General features: G+C 47.2%; 1 protein-coding gene across 2 annotated transcripts in view; it reads right to left on the reverse strand.

The window, feature by feature from the left end:
• DYNLT2 (dynein light chain Tctex-type 2) overlaps window positions 1-14,259 on the reverse strand; it is a 53,199-nt gene that overhangs the window by 15,540 nt on the left and 23,400 nt on the right. For both annotated transcript variants that reach the window (XM_075597040.1, XM_075597039.1), the window contains exon 3: window positions 7,836-7,994. In XM_075597040.1, coding sequence (XP_075453155.1) covers window positions 7,836-7,994 — 159 coding nt within the window. The remainder of the gene's footprint in view (window positions 1-7,835; window positions 7,995-14,259) is intronic.

Below are 14,259 nucleotides of genomic sequence, written 5' to 3' on the forward strand. Positions count from 1 at the left end.
TGTTCCTCCTGTGGGGTGGGGGCGAACATGATCTGTTGGAGTTTATTCATTATGTGAATCTCATACCATCAAACATACGCTTCACATACCAGTACAGTGCCACTAATATAGTGTTCCTGGATACCGTGGTATATAAGGAAAATAATGTACTGTGTACTAGAATACATACCAAGGACACAGATAAGAATACTCTCTTAGACGCTCAGAGTCATCATCCTCCCCCTCTCAAGAGGGGACTCCCCTTTTCACAAATGCTCCGGGTACGGAGAATTACAAGCGATCCTACGCATGTTGAAGCAGCTTTACAGAAAATGGCAGATCGCTTCAGAGAGAGGGGCTACGATCGGACAGAAATTGATCAAGCATTAGCCAAAGCACGTTTACCAACAAGGGGTGATCTACTGAAACCTACGGTGACAACCAAGGAAAATGATCGGTTTCACATAGTAACAGCATATAGTACTGCCTCAAGCCAGATACAACGCAGTGTAAAGCAAAACTGGCACATTTTGGAGAATGATAAACGTATCGGAAAACATTTTGAGTCCCCACCCCTTTTTTGCTATCGGCGGGGTCGGAATGTGGGGGATTACCTCATAAAGGCGGACCCAGTGGATAAATATGCAGCGAAAACGACCTGGCTCACAAAGGCTCCGGGGGTGCACAAGTGTAGAGGTTGTGTAAATTGCCAGTATTTAATGCTGGGCAACACTTTTATGCATCCGCATAAAGGTTATCCAATTAAAATTGTGGATTTTCTCAATTGTGACTCAAAATTTGTAGTCTACATTATCAAATGCCCCTGTGGGCTTGTTTACGTGGGCAAGACATCGCGTATGCTTAAGGAACGAATAGCAATGCATCGTTCCACAATACGCAAGGCCCTTGCTGACCCCACCAATTCTGATGATCTTAAGCTGTTACCAGTGGCAAGGCACTTTAAGCTTAAACAGCACAGCTTAGCCACCTTTCGTTGTATGCCCGTTGTACAAGCCCATACTCCAACCAGGGGAGGAAATAGACACAGGCTTTTGCTCCAGCTTGAGTCGAGGATGATTCACAGACTGGATTCTATGGCCCCCAAAGGCCTGAATGAGGACATGAACTTGGGTTGTTTTTTGTAATTTTTTGTAATTATTACTGTTCAACATCAACTGTATGTATACATGGATCAGCGTAGTTCAAAATGATTAGTTTAAAATGCATTTATTATACAGTATATTTTACTACAGCTTGTATATTCTTGTTGTTCAGCTTCTTCCATTGATTTTATTTTCCCCTCCCGGTTCTCTTCACTTTACCCTCACTGTGTATTGGGTGTTCTTTATTCCACATTTTTGCAGGTCCGTATATTGTATATTTATGAAGTTCTACAGACAGCATGTTCCTTTATGTGATCGCACTTTGTGCCTTCAGCAGTACTGGTATACTAGGGGTTAACTAGTAACCTATGTATATCCATGCAGCATGTGACGCCGACAGGTTTATTATGGGTTACCCGACTGGGATTACAGCGGGTTCCATCTGCCATAGAATTCTACTGATATACGCATGCCAGTATCTGTTACTCTTAGGTGCTGTTTAGAAGTAAATTCATCACTGCTACAGCACATACACATTTGCAGTGATGTATTTGTACACGTGCAGTACACATGACAACCACTGGTGTCTGCTGCCTTTAAAGAGTTGAGCACACATGTGGTTGCCTTGACAACCGGGCCTGCTGATGCAGCATCAGTTTGTTTACATGCATCCACACTGACAGCTTGGGTTTGATCATGTGACTTGGATTCCCCAATAGGAGTACAGACATGGAGTTGGAGCATGATCTAATTAAATTATGAACAGCTGTTTTGTCGCCCGATGATGATGCTTTCTGATGATGTGGAGATGTTTATGTCACTTGGGTGTTGGGGTATATAAGTCACTCACTATCCTGTGTCTGTTGCACCACCCTGAGGAAGATCCCCCTGTGGGATCGAAACGTTGGAGTTATGTGCTGTATTTAATACATTTATTTTCATTCACCTGAGTGCTGTCTCCTTTTTGCTGATATGCGGTAATGTATACATATATATATATATATATATATATATATATATATACATATATATATATATATATATATATATCTCTGTGTGTATATATATATATATATATATATATATATATATACACATATATATATATCTCTGTGTGTATATATATATATATATATATATATATATATATATATATATATATATATATATATATATATACTGTATATATAGTTGCATGATGAAGCCACTGTACAAATTCATGGGTGAAGGGTGGGTATCGGGCCAGTGTGGCTTAACCCCTTAATTACCTTTGCGGTTATTATCTGATAAGGTGTTTAAGGGGTTAATTGATATCTGAATGTACTTGCAATGTATTGGCTTTGTATTTGCTATGTATTTTGTGGGCAAGACAAGGATGTCGCTGGCGACGGAGACTTCTTATTGATGAGGTCAGTAGTACTTTATTTATTTGAATATGCTAGTTAATGTTTTTAATAATGGGCAATTAATCTATTATCCATATCTGGATAATAGTTATTTTGCACATTATTGTACTGTAGGTGTTGGGGGGGAGGGGGGGAGGTGTATGTATTGAATGTATAGGCCAGGTTTATTTTTTTTCCTTCAGGATTTGTTCCGTGGTTCTGCGTGGGACCTCTGGAGACCACCTGCGGGTCTCCTCGGGTATCTCACGGGTATCAGGCTGGTGGTTCCACGGGTGACACATGCGGGGATGAAGCGGTGGCCTCACATCTGTGGGGGCACCGCCGACCGATAGGTGCGGGGATGAAGATGTGTGGTCCCACTTCTGTGGGGGCACCGCGGACCCATAGTGAGCACTCGTAAGATCCCCAAACCCCCGTGGGAACCACCCGAGGCCCCACAGACACCTGTGGGTCTGACCCGGGGCTCCCAGACATCCGCGGGCCTACCGTGGGGACCCAATTGTGGCCCATGGTGACCACCTGGGGGCCATGGTGCTAGCGGGACCCACCAGCAGGCCTCCAGAACCTGTTTGAAAAGGGCTGCTGGTACCCTGTAGGTCTGTCAGGTGCCCCGCCAGCCCACCGGGGACTCGCGTGGGGCTGCGTTATGAACCCTGTTTGTAAAAGGATAAATCTTGTATTTATGGGGGGGCACAGGGGGTGGGTAATGTATTTAATAAATATAATGATGCTTATTGTGGGGCTGTGTATTGTTTTTATTGTGGGTACTGGGGGTGGGGGGGAGGGGGGGTTCCCCGGGGAGGGGGGGTTCCCCAACGGTATGTGGGTAGGCCTCCCTTGTGGGTAGTGGGTGAGGGTGATTAGGCCTCACAGGGTGGGGGGTTAGTGTGGGAGGGTATGAAGGCGTCCCGAGTGGTGGGTGAGGGTGGGTTAACCCCTTAATGACTGTAGCAGTTAATAACCGCTATGGTGATTAAGGGGTTAGGGGACATTACTTTGGATGTTTTAATTTTTGTCTCTGTTTTGCAGCAGCGGAGGGGCCATGGGCAGGATGGGGCGGTGGAGGGGGGGGGCAACAGTATGTGGGTAGGCCTCCCTTGTGGATAGTGGGTGAGGGTGGTTAGGTCTCACGGGGTGGGCCATTGGCAGTGAGGCGCTGCATTATACTGTATGCACATCGGGATCCCCATCCCCCTCCCCACATTTACATACACTGCACTCACAGAAACACAGGCAGGGAGATTTAACAGACACATTATGGGGAGGGGGCTTTACAGAGATTACAGTCAAGGCAGGGAAGCTTAACAGACACATTAAAAATATGTATTTAATGTATTTATTGTTGTTTATGTATTTTAAATACACAGGGGGTGTACTGTATGTTGTTTATTGCAAATGTTTATTGGGGGCAAATGTCCCCAATAAACATGCTATTCTGCCTCAACCCTTCATTGCCTTAGCGGCTATCAGCTATGGTAATGAAGCAGCATTTCTGTATTTTAATAATATTGTGCAGGAGCAGGGGGTCCCTTGAGCTTTGATTTGTGGCTCAGGGAACCCCCTGCTCACTGTACAATATTATTAAAAATACATTCATTCCTATAGTATCATTGATGTGCATATACAGTAAGTGTATTATGTTAGGGGTTACAGGGGTTGTTGTTATATATATATATATATATATATATATAAGACAGAAATACAATGAGCGCAACCACACTGAAATTAGTAAATAGAATAATTACCACATGTAATGGAGGGTATACACCCTTACAATCTAACTTTCCCTGACTCAGTCTGCAGCCAAAAGGTCTACCGCTCCACGGGCTGGTAACGAAAATTTCCAAAGAGAATGACCTAGTCGCAAATGGAGACAAGAAAAAACAAACATAGGGTAGTATGTTCTAACAAATAAACCGCCAGAAGGTATAATATGCACTCACAGCGTATAGGATAATATCAAGCCTTGTATCCACTCTGGGATCTGGAACAATTAAATGATGAGTCTGGAACAGCTGGTCATCCACAGCAATTGCAATCTCGAGCAAAGATACCCATGCAGGAAGAGAGATAGAACACAAATAGCGTAACACAGTTTATTAAAATTATTAATAAAAAATGACTATAAGTAAAAGACTCACATTCTGTGAGATATCATAAAACTTTTGAGAATTCTGAGCATCTCACACTCATTGGAAAAGGGTAGTAACACTATGCAGATTTCTTCAACAGTCCTTAGTCTGTAGATTTGTAACCCATAGGGAAATGAGTCCAGGTTGTAAATAGCACACACACTTAGTGTCTCTACTGTTCCACACAGTCTCCTTGTGTGAGCTGTCTCTTTCCGTGTAACGGAAAGAGACAGCTCACACAAGGAGACTGTGTGGAACAGTAGAGACACTAAGTGTGTGTGCTATTTACAACCTGGACTCATTTCCCTATGGGTTACAAATCTACAGACTAAGGACTGTTGAAGAAATCTGCATAGTGTTACTACCCTTTTCCAATGAGTGTGAGATGCTCAGAATTCTCAAAAGTTTTATGATATCTCACAGAATGTGAGTTTTTTACTTATAGTCATTTTTTATTAATAATTTTAATAAACTGTGTTACGCTATTTGTGTTCTATCTCTCTTCCTGCATGGGTATCTTTGCTCGAGATTGCAATTGCTGTGGATGACCAGCTGTTCCAGACTCATCATTTAATTGTTCCAGATCCCAGAGTGGATACAAAGCTTGATATTATCCTATACGCTGTGAGTGCATATTATACCTTCTGGCGGTTTATTTGTTAGAACATACTACCCTATGTTTGTTTTTTCTTGTCTCCATTTGCGCCTAGGTCATTCTCTTTGGATATATATATATATATATATATATATATATATATATATATATATATATATATATATATATATTTATTTATTTATATTCATGTATTTTTTTATTTATTTAGATTTATTTATTTATTTTTTGGGCGGCTGCTGTGTGTGAATTTTTTGTATTGTGGGTAGCGGGGGTGGGTGAAAGGGGTATTAGCCCCAACGGTGGTTGTTTAGGGCTTGCGGGGGGGTAGCGGGAGGGGTTAACCCCTTCATGACCGTAGCGGTATTAACTGCTACGGTCGTGAAAGGGGTTAAGTGCACCCGCAACCCCACCGCAAGTCCTAAACTCACACCAAGGGCCAAATACCCCCTTCACCCACCCCCGCTATCCACAATAAAGCGGGCACGGTGGGTTAACCCCTTCATTGCCTTAGCGGCTATCAGCTATGGTAATGAAGCAGCATTTCTGTATTTTAATAATATTGTGCAGGAGCAGGGGGTCCCCCGAGTTTTGATTTGTGGCTCAGGGAACCCCCTGCTCACTGTACAATATTATTAAAAATACATTCATGCTGCTTCTTTACCATAGCACATAGCCGCAAAGGTAAGGAATGAGTGTTTATTTATATATGTGTGTTTTATTCATACTGTAGATGTGCAGAGGGTCTCCGGAGCTGACCCGCTTTGGTTTTAGGTCCGAAGACCCCCTGCTTCCTGAGATACAGGCCCCTTTATGGGGTGCCGGTATCCCTCTGCTTTGTTTACATTCCGCGGTCATGTGATCGGGACTTTTAAATGCAGAGGGATACCGGCACCTCATAAAGGGGTCTGTATCTCGGGAAGCAGGGGTTCCCCGGACCTGAAACCAATGCGGTTCAGCTCCGGAGACCCCCTGCACATCTACACTATGAATAAAATTGTATTTTAAATAATTTTTAATGTGCCGATGTTTGCGCAGAGAGAGCAGCGGATCTCTCTCTGCTGCAAACACATCTCGCCCCCGCCGGCCTATAGTATCATTGATGTGCATATACAGTACTGTATGTGTATGTTAGGGGTTATAGGGGTTGTTGTTATACAGTATATATATATATATATATATATATATATATATATATATATATATATATATATATATATATATATATACTGCATTACAATTCATGAATTTCTGCCATCTGGCGGACACGCGAAGCATTGCAGCCTATTAAATCCTGAACCATTATCAATTAACACATCAACCGCGCGTCAGCCGGGCATGACCCGTGGCTGGGAAAGCAAAAGGAACGCGGCATGCTCCGGGTGAACAGCGTCGCATTCCAGGAACAAGCCGGTGATTTGTTAGAATAAAGTGTGCCGCAGCAGTATATAAACTGCTTATCCTGTTAGCGTGGAGAAGTTGAAGGGGAGCGCAACTCAATCAATGGTGAATATAAAATATGAAAAAAAGACAATATAGTGTAACATCGTCTCTTTAAAGTTTCTATCCAATTTCTGAAGACTTCTTTAAAATCAGGACTCACATTCTCTCTGATAAGATCAGGCATATATCCCAAAACTCAGGTAAGTGTCTGTAGTGGGGTGTTATACAGGTCCAACCTCCTATGGTATATGGTCTTGGGGATCAGGTCGCTCTCTGTGACAGGGTGTCACTCAGGATAATGGAAACACAGCCATATAGGTATGGTAAAACAAGAAGCCAAACATAGTGTGTACTGATAATACTCAAACTCGATTTAATCTATAAAAACATAAAGATGTATGCTTGCATCAATAAAACATATCATAGGCGCATAAAACAAGCGAACTCTGTCTTTTTTTCATATTTTATATTCACCATTGATTGAGTTGCTCTCCCCTTCAACTTCTACACGTTCCAGCAAGAGGGATTCCTGTGGACCATCCTTTAAAGGTTTTTTTTGAGCAACATTTATCAATTTTTGCACTTGGTTTGCACTTTATCGTCACAGCATTATTCACTTTCACGGTTATATTTATAAGTCACACAATTTTGTGTTTATCACTTATCACTTGTATTCTCCTTTAGAGTGCTGTTATAAGTTTTCTTTCTCTATCCTGTTAGCGTGCCACACCAGAAGATTCAGTACAATCCAAACAGATCGTGGGACAGAAACGTTGGTGGAATAAAGCTACTGTACTTCTACTGAACCTCCGGCCGTGGCAATATCATGGATTCAGCAGTTGATATGTACAGTACTGTATATTCCCCAGGAATATTGAATAATGTCAGACTAATACTTTACTATATTATGTATTTGCATTCTAAATTTGTACTTGAAATTTACAACTTTTTCATCTATAAATCATATGACCCGCAACAGGATACCTTATCTTGCATTGCAGCCTAGTTCCAAACCAGATTTAGCAGTACTGTATAGTTATAAATCTACTGTTAGTAATATTAGATAATTATCTTCTAGGAAAATAAAGGGATTTCAAATATTTTCCATTTGTTTTTGAATTGTGTTAACTTGTAGGTTGTATAAAGAACGTTTACTTACTTTTGTCCCCTGGCCACTCTTTTCCATTATTAACACTTGCACAATGTACTTGTAGCGATCAAATTTCATGTGCTTTACTGCTGTGAGTATATCATTGGCCAGTGAGATTGATAAGGATCTGCAAATATCAGGGTCATATTTGATACCCTCAAGTCTGACCTACAGTATACAAAACAAATGGAAGGGGAATAAGGTTTTTTAGTCTTCTAATTCAAAATTATAATACCTTTTTTGCTTTCATGCTTACTGTAATTTTTTCTGTATATTCCAAGATCATTTTACTTGAAATGTCTGTAATTAGAATTTTTTTTTTTAAAGATAATGTCAGTGGTGCATTTTTTTTAAATTAAAAGGTTAGTTTCTATACCTATAAAGCAGGCCTGCACAACTCATAAAGTGAGAAGGGCCGAACTTCTCCAAGGAAAAAAAATTTGGGCTGCACGGGTAAAATCATCATTATCATCATCATCATCATCATCAACTCTCCTCCAGCACCTCTCGTCATCATCATTATCATCATCATCTCTCTTCCAGCACCTCTCATCATCATCCTTATATATCTCCACCAGCACCCTTCTTTATCATCCTCATATCTCCCCCAGAACCCCTCACTATCAACCTTTGCGAAACTCCCCATCTATTTCTCATACTCCCATCTCTCCCCCTCACCCACACACATAATACTCCACCTCCACATCAAACACACAATAACCCCCTGCACACCACACCCATCCCAGCCCCCCTGCACCTCACATCCCTCTCCCCCTGCACCTCACATCACTCTCCCCCTGCACCTCACATCACTCTACCCCCCGCACCTCACATCACTCTCCCTCCTTGCACCTCACATCGCTCTACCCCACTGCACCTCACATCACTCTCCCCCCTGCACCTCACATCACTCTCCCCCCTGCACCTCACATCACTCTCCCCCCTGCACTTCACATCACTCCCCATGCACCTCAAATCACCCCCATGCACCGCAAATCACCCCCCTTGCACCTCAAATCACTCCCCCCCTGCACCTCACATCACTTTCCCCCCCTTCATACACATCTCTCTCCCCTGCACCTCCAATGACCCCTCCTGCACCTCAAATCACCCCCTTGCACTGCAAATCACCCCCCTTGCACCTCAAAATACTCCCCCCCTGCACCTCACATCACTTTCCCCCCTTCATACACATCTCTCTCCCCTGCACCTCCAATGATCCCCCCTGCACTTCCAATGACTCCCTCCTTGCACCTCCAATGACCCCCCTTGCACCTCCAATGACCCCCCCCTGCACCTCCAATGACCCCCCCTGCATCTCTGACCCCCCCTGCACCTCCAATGACCCTCCCCTGCGCCTCCAATGACTCCCCCTGCACCTCCAATGACCCCCCCTGCACCTCCAATGACCCCCCCTGCACCTCCAATCACCCCCCTTGCACCTCAAATCACTCCCCCCCTGCACCTCACATCACTTTCCCCCCTTCATAAACATCTCTCTCCCCTGCACCTACAATGACCCCCCCCTGCACCTACAATGAACCCCCTGCACCTCCAATGACTCCCTCCTGCACCTCCAACGACCCCCCTTGCACCTCCAATGACCCCCCTTGCACCTCCAATGACCCCCCTTGCACCTCCAATGAACCCCTTGCACCTCCAATGAACCCCCTTGCACCTCCAGCGACCCCCCTTGCACCTCCAACGACCCCCCCTGCACCTCCAATCACCCCCCTTGCACCTCCAATCACCCCCCTTGCACCTCCAACGACCCCCGCTGCATCTCCAACGACTCCCCCTGCCCCTCCAATCACCCCCCTTGCACCTCCAATCACCCCTCCTGCACCTCCAATCACCCCCCCTGCACCTCCAATCAACCCCCCTGTACCTCCAATGACCCCCATTGCACCTCCAATGACCCCCCTGCACCTCCAATGACCCCCCCTTGCACCTCCAATGACCCCCCCCTGCACCTCCAATGACTCCCTCCTGCACCTCCAACGACCCCCCCTCCCTACCTTGGTTTGCTGCGGAGGAGGCGGCAGAGCAGGGACAGGACGTCACGCACGCGCTCTAGCAAGCAGCAGGCACGGAGGTGCCTCAATGCTAGAGCGCACTGCTGCCGTGGCTTGAGGGGGAGAGCTGGCTCCTGGGGGGAGGGGGAGAGCTGGCTCCTGGGGGAGGGGGAGAGCTGGCTCCTGGGGGAGGGGGAGAGCGGGCTCCTGGGGGAGTGGGAGAGCGAGCTCCTGGGGGAGCGGGATAGCGGACTCGGGAGGGAGGCGGAGGGGTAGAGAGGACTTGGGAGGAAGGGGGAGAGCGGAAAGCCGCCACGGGCCCCGTGTTGTGTAGGCCTGCTATAAAGGTTCCTCTGCTATCCAGTATCTCCCAGTGCATAAGGACTTCAATCCATTTTCTGAAAAGCAATGTGATACTAGCCCTTTGGCAAAGAAGGGGTTAAAACTACAGAAAAATACAATACTATATTCTTGGGGTGATTGGGATTATGAAATATGGAACAGAGCTAAGATAACAAAACATACACTAGACAAACCACAGCAAGGTCCAGTTTCATGCAGATGTAGAAATATTCCAGTCTATTCATTTTATCCAGTTGTCTCGTATACAAACTGTAGATTATACTGGATTAAATAAAGCTGACTTGGAATATGCTAACGGTACTGCCTTTTACAATCTAGCTGACTGATGTGGCTGCTATTTGTTTCTATATTTTGGTAAACCATGTAAAAGAAAAAATATATATATGTAGCCAGGTCCCCTGTCAGTGCGCAGAGCCCCCCCTCCGGTTACTCACGGAGCCGCTCGGGGTGAAGTGCGGGGGCGTGCGCTAGCATAGCGCGCCTCTCCTATGGATGCGGCCGGTTGCTGGGGACGCGCGTGGCCCATTGCTAGGGCCGCGGTCGCGTTGCTGAGGTCCCGGCGGCTCGCGGTGCAGGGCGTCGCCATTGCAAGGTGCGTTGCGCATGCGCAGGGGCTAGGAGCGCCGGGAGGCCCACAGACAGGTTGCGCATGCGCAGTGAAGAGCAGTCAGCCCCCAGGGTGCACAGCGGCAGAGCCACATGACCCCAGGGAGCAAATAGGGCTACAGTATCTCCCTGCTCAGGGATAGGTACATTTCGTGGGCTTGGAGCACGCTAGTTTAGTTGGTGACCGGAGCAGCTAAGGAAAGGAGGTAGGGTGCAGGAGTCAGCGACTCCCTGCACTAGGCCAGCATCCCCCTAGGCCCCAGATAGCCCTGAGTCACCAGTAGCTGAGTGCTAAAGGGACAGGCCCTAGGTTAGGGACCCTGCCCCATTAGCCGTTTGCTAGTTAGGGACACAGCGGATGCTGCGTTTCCTGCTGAGAGACTTGGGCTCAAGTCTCCGCCATTAAAGAGAGCTGGACTATCTTCAGGGTGGGATCGCCCCTGACGGATCACCACGCGGGTGGATCCTGGATGTCGTGTAGGAGCTCATCGGATCCTTTGTGAAGCCAGTTGCAGGCCCGAGCACTGGAGTGCTCGGCAGGTAATCCTTATCAACAAGTGCACCAACGATCCTATTAGCTTCACTAGTGACTGCGCAGTCACACATATCCTCTCTCTGTAAGAGTGCGGGACATTGTGTGGGGATTATTGGACATGGGGTGGGATCACCCGGTGTAGGGTGGAGCGTCCTGCGAGACGCGTTAGTTAGTGTCTCCTCTAGGGAGGGACACCTGTTGATTTATGAGTGTTATGCTTGAGTACGGTCACGCTAGTAAAAGTCATTGGTTGTTTTACATGCTGTGTATGTGTAGTGATATATATATAGATATATATATATATTGTCCTGCGAGGAACCACTCCCCCTCTGGTGGGAGCCATCGCAGGTGGAGGCGCTGCACCGAGTACGCGGTTACTCGCAGTATTATACATGCCCCAGATTCCCCGTGGCGGAAGCTCAGCCCTCCTATGAGCCTAACAGGTAAAGCACCACACCTGGTAACACTAAGTTCCCCGCACACACACATTATATGCGATTGTATGGGGGAATACCCGTTACATTTGGAGGCGCTGCTGAGATTCTACCTGGGGTGCCCTATTCCTTATCGATTTGTTCAAAATGAACACCATCATGTCCGTTCCATCCAAGCAAGACGTAATCGACTGGGCCTTAGCGCGCCACGTGTCTCCAAGTATGCGTGGTTGCAGTGGCGGGAGTATCCAATGATACGGGCTTCTACACAGTACGCACACAAGTACGGGATTGTCCGGGACTGGCCACTGCTCAAATGATAGACTTTAAACTTGATGTTGACGGCCGGGGAACCACCTACCTCATGGCCACGGAATGTGATATATGCTCAGAGACTATTCCACATGTATTAAACCTACCCGAGCCCTCCGCAGAGGACTGTCTCATGATCTATCCTGACACCCAGGCGTCCGAAGAAGCGTCCGCCCATACTGGACCAACCACGAACCAACAGTCCGCCAGTACGCCCCACGGGGTATGCCCCCCCAAGGTCTCCTTCACCCCAAGCGGTTTCGGGGGAGTCAGCAGCTGGGCGGGAAGTCCACCCACCTCGCCTACTCCTGATAGACAGCCAGGTGGCTTCCCAAACATGCCTAGCGTGGGAGCTGGAACCAGTAGTCAGCCCCTTAGTGGAGATCTTTCCTTGAATGCGATAGCCTCCCAACTAGTAGAAGCTGTAACCATCTCGACCCAAGCACAGAGCTACAGGAAACTAAAGGCCTTTTCCGAGATTCTGCCGACGCCTGCAGGAGAAGAAGGAATCGAGACATGGAGGGACCATACGCTCCAAGCAATAGCGGAGTGGTCGTGCTCCGAAGCCAGCAAAAGACAGAGGCTGGTCGAGTGCCTCCGAGGCCCAGCCTCCCGGCTGGTACGGACGCATCGTGAAGTGGAAGGAGAAGTTACGGCACAGGAACTCGTGGAAATGCTCACTCAGTCCTATACCCAACAAGACGACGAGGATGAGCTGATAGCCCAGTTCAAAGCTCTCCGCCAAAAAGAAGGAGAGGATTTATCTGCCTTCGCTCACGAACTACAGCTGTCACTGGGGACCCTCCTGTCCAAAAACATAATTTCCGCCACCGAAGCGGACCGATACCGATTCAAACAGCTACTAAAGGGGTCGTTACCTGATCACAATATAGCTATAATGATGCGGGCCGCCCCAATCGCTGCGGTACCACCCAGCTACATGGAATTATTGCATCATATCCGAGGACATGAGGTGCAGCGACATTTTCATGAATCCAAAAAGACCAAGAGTGACACCGCTGTGCCCTCCGCTCCAAAGGGTAAGAAATCTTCCACCCAGGAGGAGGAAGTGACTCACAAGTCGTCTGCCAGGAAGGGTCGTGCCCCAGACAGATCATCTTCCACGTACAAGGATCGTCCTGAACGCCGCGACGAAGTTTGCTATAACTGCGGGAAGAAGGGCCACTTCTCCTACGATTGTCCGGAGAGGGAGGACCCTCCGGAGGAAAAACCTCACGATAGAAGAAATCCCGCCCGGTCAATGGTATGCCGAGTACAAATGACCGAGTCTGACTCAGAACCCCCTCCTGGAACCAAAGATGCCCCTTCTGACGCCGACCCCGGTGAGGACGCCTCACCAAGGGAAGCTTACAGTCAAGTAGGCCCCGCGGCCATCGTGCCTGTGGTACTGGAAGGGATCTATGCCTCGGCCCTACTGGACACGAGATCATAAGTGACCATCATATACCGCAAGTTCAATGACCAGCACCTCAGACACTGCCCCCTGATGGCGGCCGATCATATGAAAGTTAGGGGGTTAAGTAATGAAGACTACCCCATCGATGGGATTGTAAGGGTTCAACTGGAAATACTTCAACTGAACACCGGCAAGAAACACCCCATGTATGTAGGGGCAATGGTATGCCCGGAGCCCCAAGACCAGTGCAAGTATCCGATCATCTTGGGGACCAACACTGATATAGTACAAGCTGTAATCAGAGCGTACCTGAAAGAGACCAACGAGTTGCCGCTGGCCAAATTCGCTCCTAGATCCCATCCTACGAGAGGAGTGCAACCGGGTATATGCCCTGGAGCGTCACGGGGATCGCTACAATCATCAACGCGGACTGACGACCATATTACCAGGGGGAGTGCAACGAATGGCTGTCTGGTGCTGTTATCCCGAACAAGATGAGAGCGATCAGCTTTTCTCTCTGGAGAGTACCCCTGAGGAAGAAGTTCAGAGAGGGTATAGGGTACTACCCGAAGTGAGGGAGTGGACGACTAAAATCCCTCTACGCACCTACGTGTATGTGCAGAACATCTCCCCCTTCCCGATGGAACTTGATGCCGACCAAAGTCTGGGTTGCATATATCCTGTCAGCCCTGTGGAAACAACGCCCCAGGTGAATGCGGCGGCAGTGAATGAGCGGTTAGTCGATCTGAAC

Source organism: Ascaphus truei, chromosome 4, assembly GCF_040206685.1.
Source record: "Ascaphus truei isolate aAscTru1 chromosome 4, aAscTru1.hap1, whole genome shotgun sequence".
In the NCBI taxonomy this organism is placed as follows: Eukaryota; Metazoa; Chordata; class Amphibia; order Anura; family Ascaphidae; genus Ascaphus; species Ascaphus truei.